The sequence below is a fragment of the Desmodus rotundus genome, chromosome 2 (assembly GCF_022682495.2).
Source record: "Desmodus rotundus isolate HL8 chromosome 2, HLdesRot8A.1, whole genome shotgun sequence".
Lineage (NCBI taxonomy): Eukaryota > Metazoa > Chordata > Mammalia > Chiroptera > Phyllostomidae > Desmodus > Desmodus rotundus.
Genome location: NC_071388.1, coordinates 209,213,794 through 209,226,731, shown reverse-complemented (window position 1 = coordinate 209,226,731; position 12,938 = coordinate 209,213,794). Strand labels below are relative to the sequence as shown.

General features: G+C 60.0%; 1 protein-coding gene across 1 annotated transcript; it reads left to right on the top strand.

The window, feature by feature from the left end:
* Positions 1-2,945: 2,945 nt before the first annotated feature.
* BOK (BCL2 family apoptosis regulator BOK) lies at positions 2,946-11,670 on the top strand. The gene is made up of 5 exons (XM_024564272.4): positions 2,946-3,229; positions 3,755-4,006; positions 6,353-6,481; positions 8,026-8,189; positions 8,703-11,670. Exons 2-5 carry the CDS (start codon positions 3,784-3,786, stop codon positions 8,826-8,828), a joined length of 642 nt encoding a protein of 213 aa, XP_024420040.1. The 5' UTR covers positions 2,946-3,229; positions 3,755-3,783; the 3' UTR covers positions 8,829-11,670.
* The last annotated feature ends 1,268 nt before the right edge of the window (positions 11,671-12,938 follow it).

The window sequence follows — 12,938 nt, the reverse complement described above, 5'->3', positions numbered from 1 at the left end:
AGCCTCTGCCCCTCACAGCTCTCCTGAGGCACAGTGACGGCTACCAGCCTGTGTGGGACTGTCCCCTGAATGGTCATAGGGACTCCAGGCAGGGACCCCCCCCACCCATACCCCAGGTAGGACTGCCCCTCACTTTCCATACAAATCTGGCCTCACTGGGACTGGGCCCCTCTGCCCCCCAACTGTGACCCACACGATGGCCTCAAGCAGGTTTTCACAGAAAGCTGGGACCCTTCATCGTCACCTCCCACTCTCCTCTGTGCCGATGGGCCCCTGGGTCCCATTCAGGGCCGGGTTTGTGACCAGGCCTGACAACAGAGCCCCTTCCCCACTTCCAGCCACGGCTGATTCAGCGACGAGCACAGGGCAGAAGCTGCCGGCCCCCAGGAACCCCTAGGAGTTACCTGGAGTGTGGCTTTTTTCCACTGGGAAAGTCTGAGGGATGGGTGTAGGCGCTGCTCTGCAATCACCGGGGGACAAGCTGCCCGAGTGCAAAGCCAGCGTGCGGACTCCTAGACAGACCCAAGATGGAGAGAGACTCCTGGATCCAGACATGCCTGAAACCAGAGCCTCTCCCAGGGTGTGTCAGTCGCGTGATTCCGCAACCCTCCCTGTGCTCAAGCAGATTTGGGCCCTGGGCACTCAGAAGGCTCTTCCGTAATCACTGGGTCAGCACGGGGCCCACAGAGGGGTCAGACACAAGATAAGAGTGTAGAGCAAGAATCCCACAAGGCGGATAATCAGGGCCAACGTACCTGGAGGAAGGACCAAGCAGCACCTGTCAGGCCTGCTGCCTCCAGGCCTCCAGACGCAAGAAGACCTCCACTGACCCCAGCACGGCCTGGGCCTTCATAGGTCTGGATAAGGGTTGTGGTCTGGGAGCTCAAGATAGGTTTAATGACGCCCCAACCCCCACCCTCCCCACACGCCACGCGCCGAGAAACACTTGGGCCCTGAACAGTTCCTCCCTGCTGTCAGTGTTCGCACAGAATAATACCCCGAGACTCAGCTCTCTCTGATCCGGAACGTCCAGGAGGGCATCGCTGGGTCCAGGCAGGGCAGCCCCCGCCCTGAAGGGGCCCTGATCTGTCACTGGAGAACATAAGAGCCCAGGGAGCCTTTCCACGCCCATCCTCGCTGCAGGAGGCAGGGGGTTGGGGGGTGGACAGCCAGATCTCGTTGTATAGGAGGAAACTGAGGCTGTGAGTGGGGCTGCAAGTTCCCTGAGGCCACAGTTCCCACACATGGGGTGAGGGTGGTGCTACCGGGCTCTTTAAAGCTTTAAAGAGCCCGGTAGCACCACCCTCCCTGAGTCCACAGGCTCAGGTTCTTCCCCTGGCAGAGGTGCGTTCCAGCAGTCTTGTGCCCGACTCAGGTTCACAACCTGGCTACACCCAGCCCTGCAGCCCCTCCTTGGGTAAGTCCCCTTCCCATCTGGAGCGCCCATATTTCCACCTAGAAAACACAGGGAACCCAAAGCCCAGGTGCTCTCTTTATTGTTTTTTTTTTTAAAGATTCTACTTACTTATTTTTAGAGAGAGGGGAAGGGAGGGAGACATAGAGGGAGAGAAACACCAACGTGTGGCTGCCTCTCGCACGCCTCTTACTGGGGACCTGGCCCACAATCCAGGCATGTGCCCTGCCTAGGAATCGAACCAGTGACCCTTTAGTTTGTAGGCCAGCACTCAGTCCACTGAGCTACACCAGCAGAGCTAATTTTAGCCTTTCTTTTAAAGCTATACATTTTCCTCTAAGCATGGCTTTACCTGCATCCCACAGCATTTGATGTCATATTTTCAGTATTGTTCACTTCAAGATATTTTCACAACTTCCCTTGTGATTTCCTATTTGACCCATTGATTATTTACAAGTGTGGTGTTTAATTGGAGGCTTTCTAGTAGTTCTACTGTTACTGTGTTTTATTTTTATTTATTTATTTAATTTATTTATTTATCTTTTTTGTTGTTCAGGTACAGTTGTCTCCATTTTCCTCCTCCCACTCCCCCCGACTCCAGCCGTCCCCACCTCCCTCCCCTGATCCCAACCCCCTTGGTTTTGTCCATGTGTCCTTTATAGTTGTTCCTCGTTGCTGAGTTTTAAATTAATTCAGAGAGAACACACTTGTATGATTTCAATCCTTTGAAACGTGTTGCAACGTTAAGGCCCAGGACTCGGCTCATTTTGGCTAACACCCTGTGCGCACAGGGAAAGAACATGTATTCTGCGGGCTGCACAGGTGTGGGCTGGGGCCAGCTGGTCAGTCCTGTCGTTTGAACTCTGCTGTGTCAGTTCCAGGGTAGATACTTAACCAGTGGACAGAAGGGTCTGGAACAGGTCCTCACGTGGGCATCACTTGATCTACGATGGGGACTCTTTTCCAATTCGGTGGGGAAATGACGGTCTTTTCAGTAAATGGTGCTGGATGCCGACATGGACGGTACAGGAGCGCTGACCCCTACCACACCATTCACAGTTCATCCGTGATCCATCACCGCGGGAACGCTAGACCAGTCACACTTCAAAAACACAGACTATCAATATGAAAAACACTAACCGTAAGAGAAAAGACTGATAAATCGGGCTTCACTGAGAGTAACTCCCGTGGTTATCAGCAACAGCGGCCACAGAGTGGCACAAAGTATTTGCGATCTCTTCTGTACAATGCAAAAGCAAGGTCCGTCTCTGACACAAACCACGTGTTGGACGGGGGACACACATTCAGAACGTGTAAGGAACCTCTTGGAATCAATAAGAAAATGCAGCCGGGTGTGCACGCAAGCGGCTGCTGCTCCAGCCAGGTCCTAGTCACTGGGACAGGCGGGGACGGCGCCTGCCCGGGCCTCCCTCAGTGCGTTCTGGGAACTCGCTCGGACCTCCTTAAGCCGGGAGGCGGGGAGGCGGGGAGGCGGGGACGCGGTGGGAAGCTCCGGCGCGGCTCCGCCCCGGGGTTGCCTTTTCCTTAGAAGGCGAAGCCCCAAGCCTCGCCTCTCCCCAGCGGAGAGTCACCCCGCGCCCCGCGGCGCCCCTCGACCCCCGACGGCGCCGCCGGAGTCCCGGGAGTGCGCGAGGAGCCCGCGCGCTTGGAGGTGCAGCTGGGCTCAGACGCACACAGGGCGCGCGTCCTCGTGGGTTTGAATGGAAGGATCGAGATCGGCGAAGACGGCGGCGAACAGATCCTGAAGCCAGAACTCCTTCCCGGCCCCCGTGCCCGCGACATGCGGCGGGAGAGGTGAGCAGGGAGCGCGGCGTCCCTCCCCTGGCAGCCTCACCATGGGAACGGCTTGGCGGAGGACCAACGCCAAGGACCGCGCGGTGCGGAGGTCGTGGCGCGGGAGTGTGGGGCCGGGCCAGGGTCCCGGCTGGCTCGGAGTAGGTTGGGCTGTGCCCCTCGCCGCGCCGCCGCGCACCCGGCTTCGAGCGCGGGCACGGCGGCTCCAGGGCACATCGTTGTTTCCCCACGGCCCTTCCCGGGCAGCCGCGCGGGATCTTTGTTATTTAATCCAGAACCGAAAAGAATGCAACTCCGTGTTTTTAAAGACTTGGGTCACCTAAAACGTATGGTTATCCACTGCTGGCCGCGGCCCTTCCCCGGAGCCGCGCCTGGCCCGGCCTCTCCGTGCGCCCCAGCTCGGCGCGCGGACGCGATCTCGGCGCGCGCCGCGCCCCTTTCGGCCCTCCTTTCGCGGTCCGCCTCCTCCTCTGCCAGCCGGGCGGGGCGGCGGGGTAGACCCGGCTGAGCGCTGTCTGCCCGCAGGTGCAGCGCCCCTCGCCCGCGTCCCCGCAATGGAGGTGCTGCGGCGGTCCTCGGTTTTCGCCGCGGAGATCATGGACGCCTTTGACCGCTCGCCCACCGACAAGGAGCTGGTGGCTCAAGCTAAGGCGCTTGGCCGGGAGTTCGTGCACGCGCGCCTGCTGCGCGCCGGCCTCGTCTGGAGCGCGCCTGAGCGCGTCCCGCCCGCCCCAGGCGGCCGCCTGGCAGAGGTGTGCACCGTGCTGCTGCGCTTGGGTGAGTGTGGGCACAGGAGGGCGGGGTCTCCAAACTGTCCTTCCTGAGCTGGTCGGCTGGCCGGGCCCTGCTGCGCCTCAGGGTACGGCTGTCTGGCTCTCAGCTCCCGCCTGTCCAAGGGTGACCTGGCCAGCCTTCCGGGTCTATGGCTCCCTCAGGGGCAGAGAGGGTCCTGGCCTGGGGGCGCTCCTGGAGTGCAAGGCAGGCCACCCAGGCAGAGCTCCTCGCCTCCCTCCTAGTCCTGTGTTTAGCGCTGGGGGCTGTCCGTGGGCCACAGACCTGCGGGAAGGGCCTGCTCAGCCCAGATTTCAAACACGGTGGTCACAATGGATGGAAAGCTGTGGGAAGAATGTTTTGGTGGCTAAATTTCCAGAGTGACCCTTGTACCCAGCTGGGCACAAAATCCTTTGTCGGACCACGTGCCCCGATGTTTGTTTTGGAAAATAGGTCCTTTCAATTACTGGCTGAAATCCTAACCCCCACTGCTTTTTCCTCTTGATCTGGGGGGCTCCAAGGGCCCCCAGCAGAACTGGGTGCCCAGGACAGCTGACACCGCCACGGGGCTGGTGCAGACTTGTTCCTGGGGTCACACACAGCCCATAATTGTCTCCACCTTCTCTGGGGTCTGGACCCCTCAGCCTAGTCTGCCAGCCAGCTCCCCATGGGGACTGAGGTCCTGCCTTCCATCCTTCGTGGTCCTGGGGGCAGGTGCCAGGGGGTGGGAGGCAGCACAGATAGGCCCTGAGCCGTCCAGTCCAGGCCGAATGTGGGGAGAGGCTGACACTGGGTCTGCTTCTCCCTGTGCTGTGTGGCCCCTGGGAGTGTGTGTGATGGACACAGATTCCTTAGGGATGCAGGAGGGGGAGGGGAGAGGTTCCTAGGTGTGAGAACAAGTGGGGTTTGGGGGTCAGCCAGTGGTTCGGAGCACCTGGATACCCACGAGGTCAGCTACCCATTGCTGTTTTTTCCAGCTGGCCTGTGGGGGTGACACTGGGGGGCACCTTCTGGAGGACCCCTGGAGCGGCCAGGAGGAAGCCCGCTTAACCTGGCCTGCTCTGTGACCCGGCCCCAGCCTCCATCTTGTCTGTGACCAGGGGCGTGGTGGGGCTGCCTCCTCCCTGGGCCCAGTGTCCCTGATGGGTCTGCTTCTGTCCTGTCGGCCTTCCGCTACACATGAGAGCCCCAGCGCTTCTGGCCTGGGCCTGGGCAGCTGCACTGCCCTCTCAGAACCCGGGCCTTCAAGGCCCTTTCCCAGTGCCCAGCCCGGCCAGGTCCAGCCCCTGCCAGTTGCCGAGGGGGCTCTGGAGGGAGGTGGCTTGGGTTGCCAGAGCAAGCACGGAGAGCTGGTCCCCTGCACCCTGCCCTGGTGCTGCCGCCCTGCCCCCAGCCCAGCCCAGCCCCTGCTCAGCAGACGCCCGGCTCCAGGAACAGCACGCACAGGAAGGAGTGGGTCACGTCCCGGTCAGTCTCTCGAGGCCAGTCCCCAGCAGCCCCTGAGGTCTGTGTGGGAACAGCCAGGCCAGCCCTGGGAATTTCCAGTCCCCCTCAGCACCCCGCCGCTGCGCCTCAGATCTGCTCTGTTCTGGGTTGCAGCTGGCCCCAGGGTGCCGCAGGCGCCCGTATCGGTCCGGACTGTCCAGTTGGCATTTCCCTGTTTGCTTTGGCTGCAGAGGTGGCTGGGTTGGGGGACACCTAGTCCAAGGGCTGTGAAACGCCTGGCCCTCAGTGCCAGGGCGCTGCAGGGAGCAGAGGCCACGGGCAGGGCCTGTGATGGGGCCTGTCCCCTCCAGGGTGGCTGCCCCGTGCACACACCCACCTGGCACAGAGCACAGGTTGCAGCCTGGGTGGTGCTGGGACCCCAGACAACAGCTCCGTCGCTCGGTCACCAAGGGGTGCTGGGGCCTGAGCGAGGCTGCAGCCAGGGTTGCCCACCCTTGTGGGTTGCGGTCTTGCCCATGTTGGGTCTGGCCGCCTTCCCTGTCCGCCTGCCGCCCGGGCAGCTCGCTGTGGGCCGTGAGTCACCCGTCAGGCACGGCCCAGGCTGCTCCCGGGATTCCCGCCCCACCGGCCCAGCCGGCTTGCCCCTGGGGGGGGGGGGGGAGCTCCCTTGTCATAAGGGGCGGGCCGCAGAGGCAGGTCTGGGGGTGCCCACCACACCTCTCTGGTCTCCTTGTCCTCAGGGACCTTGGGGGGCCGGGTGGGGTCAGGTTATAGGCTGGTTGGTGCAGGCAGGGTCTCCAAGCCAGCTAGGGAGGTGGGGCTGTGGAGTGGGCTGGTCCTAGGCCCGTGGGACCGGATCTGGGGTCAGGCAGGCGTGGGCCCCTCTGACCCACCCTGTGCCTGCAGGGGATGAACTGGAACTGATTCGGCCCAGCATCTACCGTAACGTGGCCCGCCAGCTGAGCCTCTCCCTGCAGTCTGAGAGCGCGGTGACTGAAGCCTTTCTGGCTGTGGCTGCCCAGATCTTCGTCGCAGGTAGGTCTGGGTGTCCACTCCAGGGCACCTATGGTGATGCGGCGCCGGGGGTCGGGGGGCTGCCGGGCAGCTGGCACAGAGCCTCCTGTGGTTCTGGTTGGACAGTGGCTGGAGCTGCTGGACAGAGTGGGGCTGGGCATCCTGCAGGTGGCCCATGGGACACGGGCTCCTCACAGCCAGATGATGGGGGACAGCAGGGCCTGCGTCAGGAGGCCTCTAGGTCATGGCCGGTGCAGCGGCGGGACGCGGGACTGGCAAACTGGCCAGGACTCGGGGCTGTCGGATGCAGAGTCCAGCCTCCAGGACCACCACCCAGTGGGTCAGCACCGCCTGCCCGGGGTAGAAGTCACCATGGCAAAGACGTCCTGAGGGAATGCCTGGGTGGGTGGGGGCTGGGGCAGGCTCCTCCAGAATGTTCTGCCAGTGCTGACCCAGGTCCTGGGGAGGCCTGGCGGGAAGGGGCTGGGACCCATTGGGCCCCTTGTGGAGGAGGTGGTGGGTGGTGTCCTGGCTGATGCCTGCCCTCTGCCGCTCCTGGACTCCCACGTCCGCAGGCCTGATGCTGGCGCGTGGGTGGCCGCCTGTGTATGTCTGCGGGCTGTCAGGCAGCTGGTTTACGAGCCTGAAGCTTTAAAAGGAAGTTCATCTTGGAGAAGGCAGCCCTGGCCTGCTGGTGGCTGGGGCTGCACAGGAGGCAGGAGGCTGGCGTGGGGTGTGTGTATGCAGGCACAGGACGAGGACTTGGACGGAGAGCCTGCCCAGCCTGCCCAGTGCGGGGACAGGCCTGAGAGGCGCCCTCCTGCTTTCCTGCTGTGGCAGGGCTGCCTGGCGAGGGGCCGAGAAGAGGCTCATCGTCCTGCCGCTGAGGAGGCGGCAGCTCCCTGAGGCTCATGTTGCCATTCGAGGTGCCCACCTGTGTCCTGTCTCATGCACCGTCCGGTTTTCAGGGCGCATTTTTCATGTCTAATGTATTGTTTCTGTTTTTTCCCTTTGTGGATCAGCTGTTCCTGTTCTGTGCTCGCTTCTTTGGAAAGGTTTCGCTTTTTCCTCATTGGTCTAGATTAGGAAGCCTTTTGAAGTTTAAAGGGAATGTGTACCCTGTGGGTGGCTCCTCTCAGCTCTGCCCCCTGCAGCTGGGGGTCTGGGTAGGCCCTTCCTGCAGTGGAATGTCCTGTCGCCCCACAGGGCAGCGACACCTCGAAGCTGCTTACTGTGCCTAGCTCCGAGTCAGTCAGCCCTCCCCCCCTCAGTCTCCTTCTCGCCAACTGCCTCCTCCAGGAGCTGGAGGCTGGGCAGGTGCGCAGGTGTGTGGTGGAGGCTCCAGAAATCTCCGCCTGAGAGCCGCCCGGGGGGGTGGGCGGGCCTGACCTACAGCAGATGGCAGCTGGGCACCCTGCTCAGGGGGCGATGCGGGTGGCGCTGCCCCATGAGTTTTGTCCCTAGCATCAGCAGAAGCGCAGTGGGGGACCCAGCCTCCTGCATTGACCCCGGGCGGGATAGGAGCGGTTTTGGCGGCGGCCGCTGACCAGGGTCCCCTCCCACAGGCATCACGTGGGGCAAGGTGGTGTCCCTGTACTTGGTGGCCGCGGGGCTGGCCGCAGACTGTGTGCGGCAGGCACAGCCAGCCTTGGTCCATGCCCTGGTCGACTGCCTCGGGGAGTTCGTGCGCAAGACCCTGGCGGCGTGGCTGCGCAGGCAGGGCGGATGGGTGAGTTGGGATGGGGGGCGGGGCCTGAGTAGGGGCGGGGCTAGGGCGGGCGGAGGGGTGATGCCGCTGTGCCCCGCCCCCTGCCCTGTGTTGACCTAGATCCCCTGCAACTCCAGCACCGAAGACGTGCTGTCCTCCCCACTGGCTCTGGCGCCCACTGAGCGATGGTGTCGGTCCTGCCCCAACCCTGTCTTCATGCCCCCAGCTGCTCACCTGGCCCAGCCAGACCGTGGGGGCTGCTCGCCGTGTGGGGCCGTTTCCACTGGAGATCTGTCTTCCTGAGGGAGGGGGGTGGGAAGAGTGTGTGGGCTGGCCGGCCGCAGTGTTGAGCTCAGCCCTCTGCTGCGGCCAAGTGCTGTGGCCCCACCGCCCCCCCCACCCCAGACCCTGGAGCCTCTGTGCTACCCTCAGACCTTCCCTGAGTGGCTGTGTGGGTCCTGTCGACTCCTGATGGGGGTGGAAGACGCCGAGCCTCTGTTTCCCAGCATTGCTAACCGTCCCTCCTCCCTCCAGACCGACGTCCTCAAGTGCGTGGTCAGCAGCGAACCCGGCTTCCGCTCCCATTGGCTCGTGGCCGCGCTCTGCAGCCTGGGCCGCTTCCTGAAGGCTGCCTTCTTCGTGCTGCTGTCGGACAGATGAGCCCCCCGGTCCTGGACCTGGAGGCCCTTGGCCGAAGCACCGCACCCCCTGTCACCCCCGTCTCTCATGGAGCCAGCCTGCAGCGCTGCCCTGTGGCCCTGCCCCATGCACCCCACAAGGTCTGGGTCTCCTCCCAGGCCCAAAGGAAGGCAGCTGGGAGCACCAAGTCCCCACGGGACACCAGGGCCCTGTCCACAAAGGTGGACCGTGTGAGGACCTGAGCCAGTAGGTGGCTGGGCCTGGCCAAGGCCAGAGGAGCCGAGAGGCCTCACCAGCCCCAGGGACAGGCATGGGCTCGCAGGCTGTCACTGGGACAGTGTCCCTGCCTGTGGCCAGGTCCTGGGCAGCACACGGACCTGGGAGGTCACCAGCAGTGACCGACAAGGACGGGGTGTGTGTTGAGTCCAATAAAGTGTCACGGCCGTGAAGGGTGACTGCCTGTGTTCCTGGTGCTGCAGCCAGGACCCGACCAGAGGCAGGTACATCCGTCATCGTCTGCCCTCGGCTCCTGGGAACACACACTCACACTCACAGGTGCACACACTCACGCGTGCAGACACAGGTGAGTGAGAGCAGATGCCCGTCCATCCTGGCCGTTCCCATCCCTTTGCTTGGCCAACATAGCCCGTTTCCTTCCCATAGGCTGCCCCTTGGCCCCAAGCCCAGCATTGGCCTGTCCGCATCGGGGCCTGTCCCCTGCAGCCCATTCGACTCCAGCTCAGGCCACAGGTGCACAGCACAGAGGTCTGTCATGTGGCCTCAGTTCCCTGTCTGTACGAGGCAGTGTCAAGCCAGACAGCTGCTAAGGTCGAGCCCTGCCTCCCACGCAGCTTCCAGATGAAGCAAGGGTCCTGACGGTACATCTCCCCCCACCACCCGTTCCCAGGGTCCTCACAGTTCGAGGGATGGCAGGTGGAGAGATGGCAGGGAGTGGACTGGAGAAAGGGACAGAGAGGGAGGGCGCAGCCCGTTTTCTCGGGTCACATGCTCAGGTATTTCCAGCATAAAAAGCAACGTGTCAGACCCCAAGAGCACCCTGAAGAGCAGCAGGGTGTAAGCATGTGAGTGCAGGCGAAGGTACGACGGAGGGTGTGCCCCATTTCAATAGCAGCCAGAGCGTGGAGTTCTAAGTGTGAGGCAGGCGAGAACCGAGAAGCCGTCCGGGAGGGTGAGTCGGAACAAACTGCAGCACCTGCCCCTGGAGGGGAAAACCCGCACAGGACATTGGGAACAATGTAATCCTTACAAAAAATGTCAGAATGTATTTTCCTGGATCTAAACAAGCTGAAGTTCACATGAGAGAAACTAAAAAGAAAAACAGCTGGGAAAACCCTTACAAAGAAGAGGAACAAGGACGGGTTTGGGACGGACTGTCTGGACGGACCGTCACCACCAGGTACCAGGCCGTTGCAAACAGGTGGGGCCACCGGATGTCCAGACCCAGGCCCAACCCAAGAGCACCGTGCCTGAGAACAGTGGCACTAGGAAATAGGGGGGATTGTCACCACACGTGGACAGTCTGTGGAAAAAACTAAATCACGCCCATATGTCCAGCTATACACCAGACAAATTCCAAACGCACCAAAGAGCTAAGTATAAAAACAGACCTGAAAACGAGTGAATTTCTTTGGAACTAAGGAGTGGTCAAAACCTTCCCAAATAAGATTTAAAATCCAGGAACAATAAAAGGCAAAATATATACTGGGGAAAGGATGTATAACATTTACTATCTAATGGGTGGGTTTGGGGTTTTCCTTATTTTTTATTACTATTTTTTTCCTCACCCAAGGATAGGTTTAGAGAGGGGAAGGGTGGCAGAGCAACATCAGTGTGGGAAACCGATTGGTGCACGCTCCCCGACAGGGGACCCATCCCGCTACCTGGGCATCTGCCCTGACTGGGAGTCAGACCCGTGACCCATTGGTGACCCATTGGCGTAAGTGAGGACACTCCACCCAACCGAGCTGCACGAGCCAGGGCGAGGGGGCGGGCTTTCTTTGGTGTGACAGGACGCTTTGGAAGTCGGTAGCGGTTGCACGACACTGAATACACTAAATAGGACACTGAACTGTATATATTTTGGATACTTTAAAATGACAAACGTATAACTGCATTTTATCTCAGTAAAAATTATAATTTAAATTAGGAATATTAGGATTGATATTTCTAATTCAAAAGAGCTCAGCAGCTCCAAAAAGTCAGGAAGAAAAGGACAAAAGAAAAGAAATGGAAACCGAAATTAACCCAAGATCCCATGGCTCACTGATCAGATTGGCCCAAGTCCAGGTTTGACAACAGACCGCTGGGCGGGGCGGGGGGGAGCAGGCAGCCCCCCGCATCCCGCAGGACATGGCGGGTAAGCTTTTACCCTGTGACGGGCAGTGCCACTTCTGAACATCTGTCCCAAAGAAACACGGGCTGACGTGCAAAACTGGCCTCTCCGCTGTGACGTTCTGTGAGCACAAGAGCGGACAGAACACACACCCAGCGGGAGGAGACCCGCTGGGTGAATGGGGGGCAGCGGCTTCCAGGGGGTACCCCACGTGGGGCAGGGCACAGCCAGGGCAGAATCTGCCTTTATGCACAGTTCCCTGGGGTCTTACACCCCAAGCCAAATGATCTGAGAGAACATTCCATTTGTACAAGTTGAAATAAATGAGTTTGTCCATACAGAAACTGGTTATTCCAAGTATTATTTTAGTAACCTCATCCTTAATGAGAAAGGCATACAAACTGTACAAAAAAGTCAAACTTTAATCAGTGTTACTGTTAATAAGACTGACATTAACCTGAAATAATCGCGTCCTGTGGAGTAAAGCAAATAACCTTAACATTCTAAAGAACCCAGGCTTTCATCTTAAAAGATGTAAAATGAAAAAAAATTAAGTAAAAAAATTATAATCTTAAAATTCAAATTAGAAACAGTGTGGACACATTTTTTTCCTTCAGAAATGTGCCTGCCCCAGGGGTGAGGCCATGACCTCTCACCTTAAGCCACACAGTTCGAGAAAGAAGTCGGTTATAAGATGACTTTTGGGTTCTGTCCATGGAAAAGGACTGGCAGCCAGCAGAGCAGCTGCCTGTGGCCTCTGAGTCCCGTCCCAACGTAAAAAGGGGCTCGGGGCAGCGGTGATGCTGGAGCTCAGAGCCATCAAGACTCGGGGCGCTCCGTCGGGCCAACCGTGAGCGCACTGGAGCGCCTCTCATCTGTGAGAGGAACAGGCTGCATGGGACCAGAATCCCATCAAATGTGCCCAAGTTCCAGGTCCTAGGAGGAGCGGGGAGCTGAAGAGTGATGTGGAGTGGGAAGGCCAGCTCCAGGGTTGGACATCTACCAGTTGACGGTCACAGGGGAGAGGGAAGAGGGGGCCATGGGGGTCCAACAAGCCTTCAGGAGCCACCAAGGAGGGCCCCCTACCTGGGCAGGTCACCATGGCGGTGCATCCCAGGCCCATGGCTCCCACAGCTAAAGGTCTGTCTTCCCCTGAGCAAGCCCTGTCCACTGTTCTCGTGTGTCTGGGGTGACGTCTGCGGGACATGACTCTCACTCCCAGACCTCGGAGCAGGGCCGTGCGGAAGCCCATCTTGTGGCCGCACACCGTCCCTGCTCATGGCTGCTCGGTGTCAGCCACCCTGCGCCCTCCAAGGACAGGCAAGCTTCCTTTCCATCTCGCCCACCAGTCCTGGCGCAGCCCCGTCTCCTCCCTCTGTCCCAGGACCTCCGGGACCTTCATCTGGTCTCCTCCTTTGATGCTAAATACGGACGCACAACTGTCAGAGCCCCGTTCCTGCGACCTCCTCTCAGTCCATTGAGGTCTCACCTCTGGGTGAGTCCTGAGTGCTGGCTCAAACACATTCTTATTAAGGCTTTTTACAAATTCAAGTATTTGTTTCATTGACAATTCAAAGTTTTGCTTTTTGGCTGGCTTTCTGGTGCAAACATTTCAGGGAATCCAGGCTCAGCCTGACAGGTGCAGGGAAGTTCTCCGGAGAGTCCCAGCCCGAGCACTTGCATGGGCAAAGCTTTCATGGGGAAGGCTGTTGCTGACCGAGTCTATGAACTTGAGCATCAGCCAAGGGAGACAAGCAGGCTGTGAGGATGGCAGCTGC

Bases quoted from the DNA above. Each gene is read 5' to 3' on its own strand.
- BOK (XM_024564272.4), top strand. From the start codon at position 3,784: ATGGAGGTGCTGCGGCGGTCCTCGGTTTTCGCCGCGGAGATCATGGAC. The intron at 6,482-8,025 runs GTAGGTCTGGGT...CCCCTCCCACAG, and splicing joins TGCCCAGATCTTCGTCGCAG to GCATCACGTGGGGCAAGGTG. The intron at 8,190-8,702 runs GTGAGTTGGGAT...TCCTCCCTCCAG, and splicing joins TGCGCAGGCAGGGCGGATGG to ACCGACGTCCTCAAGTGCGT.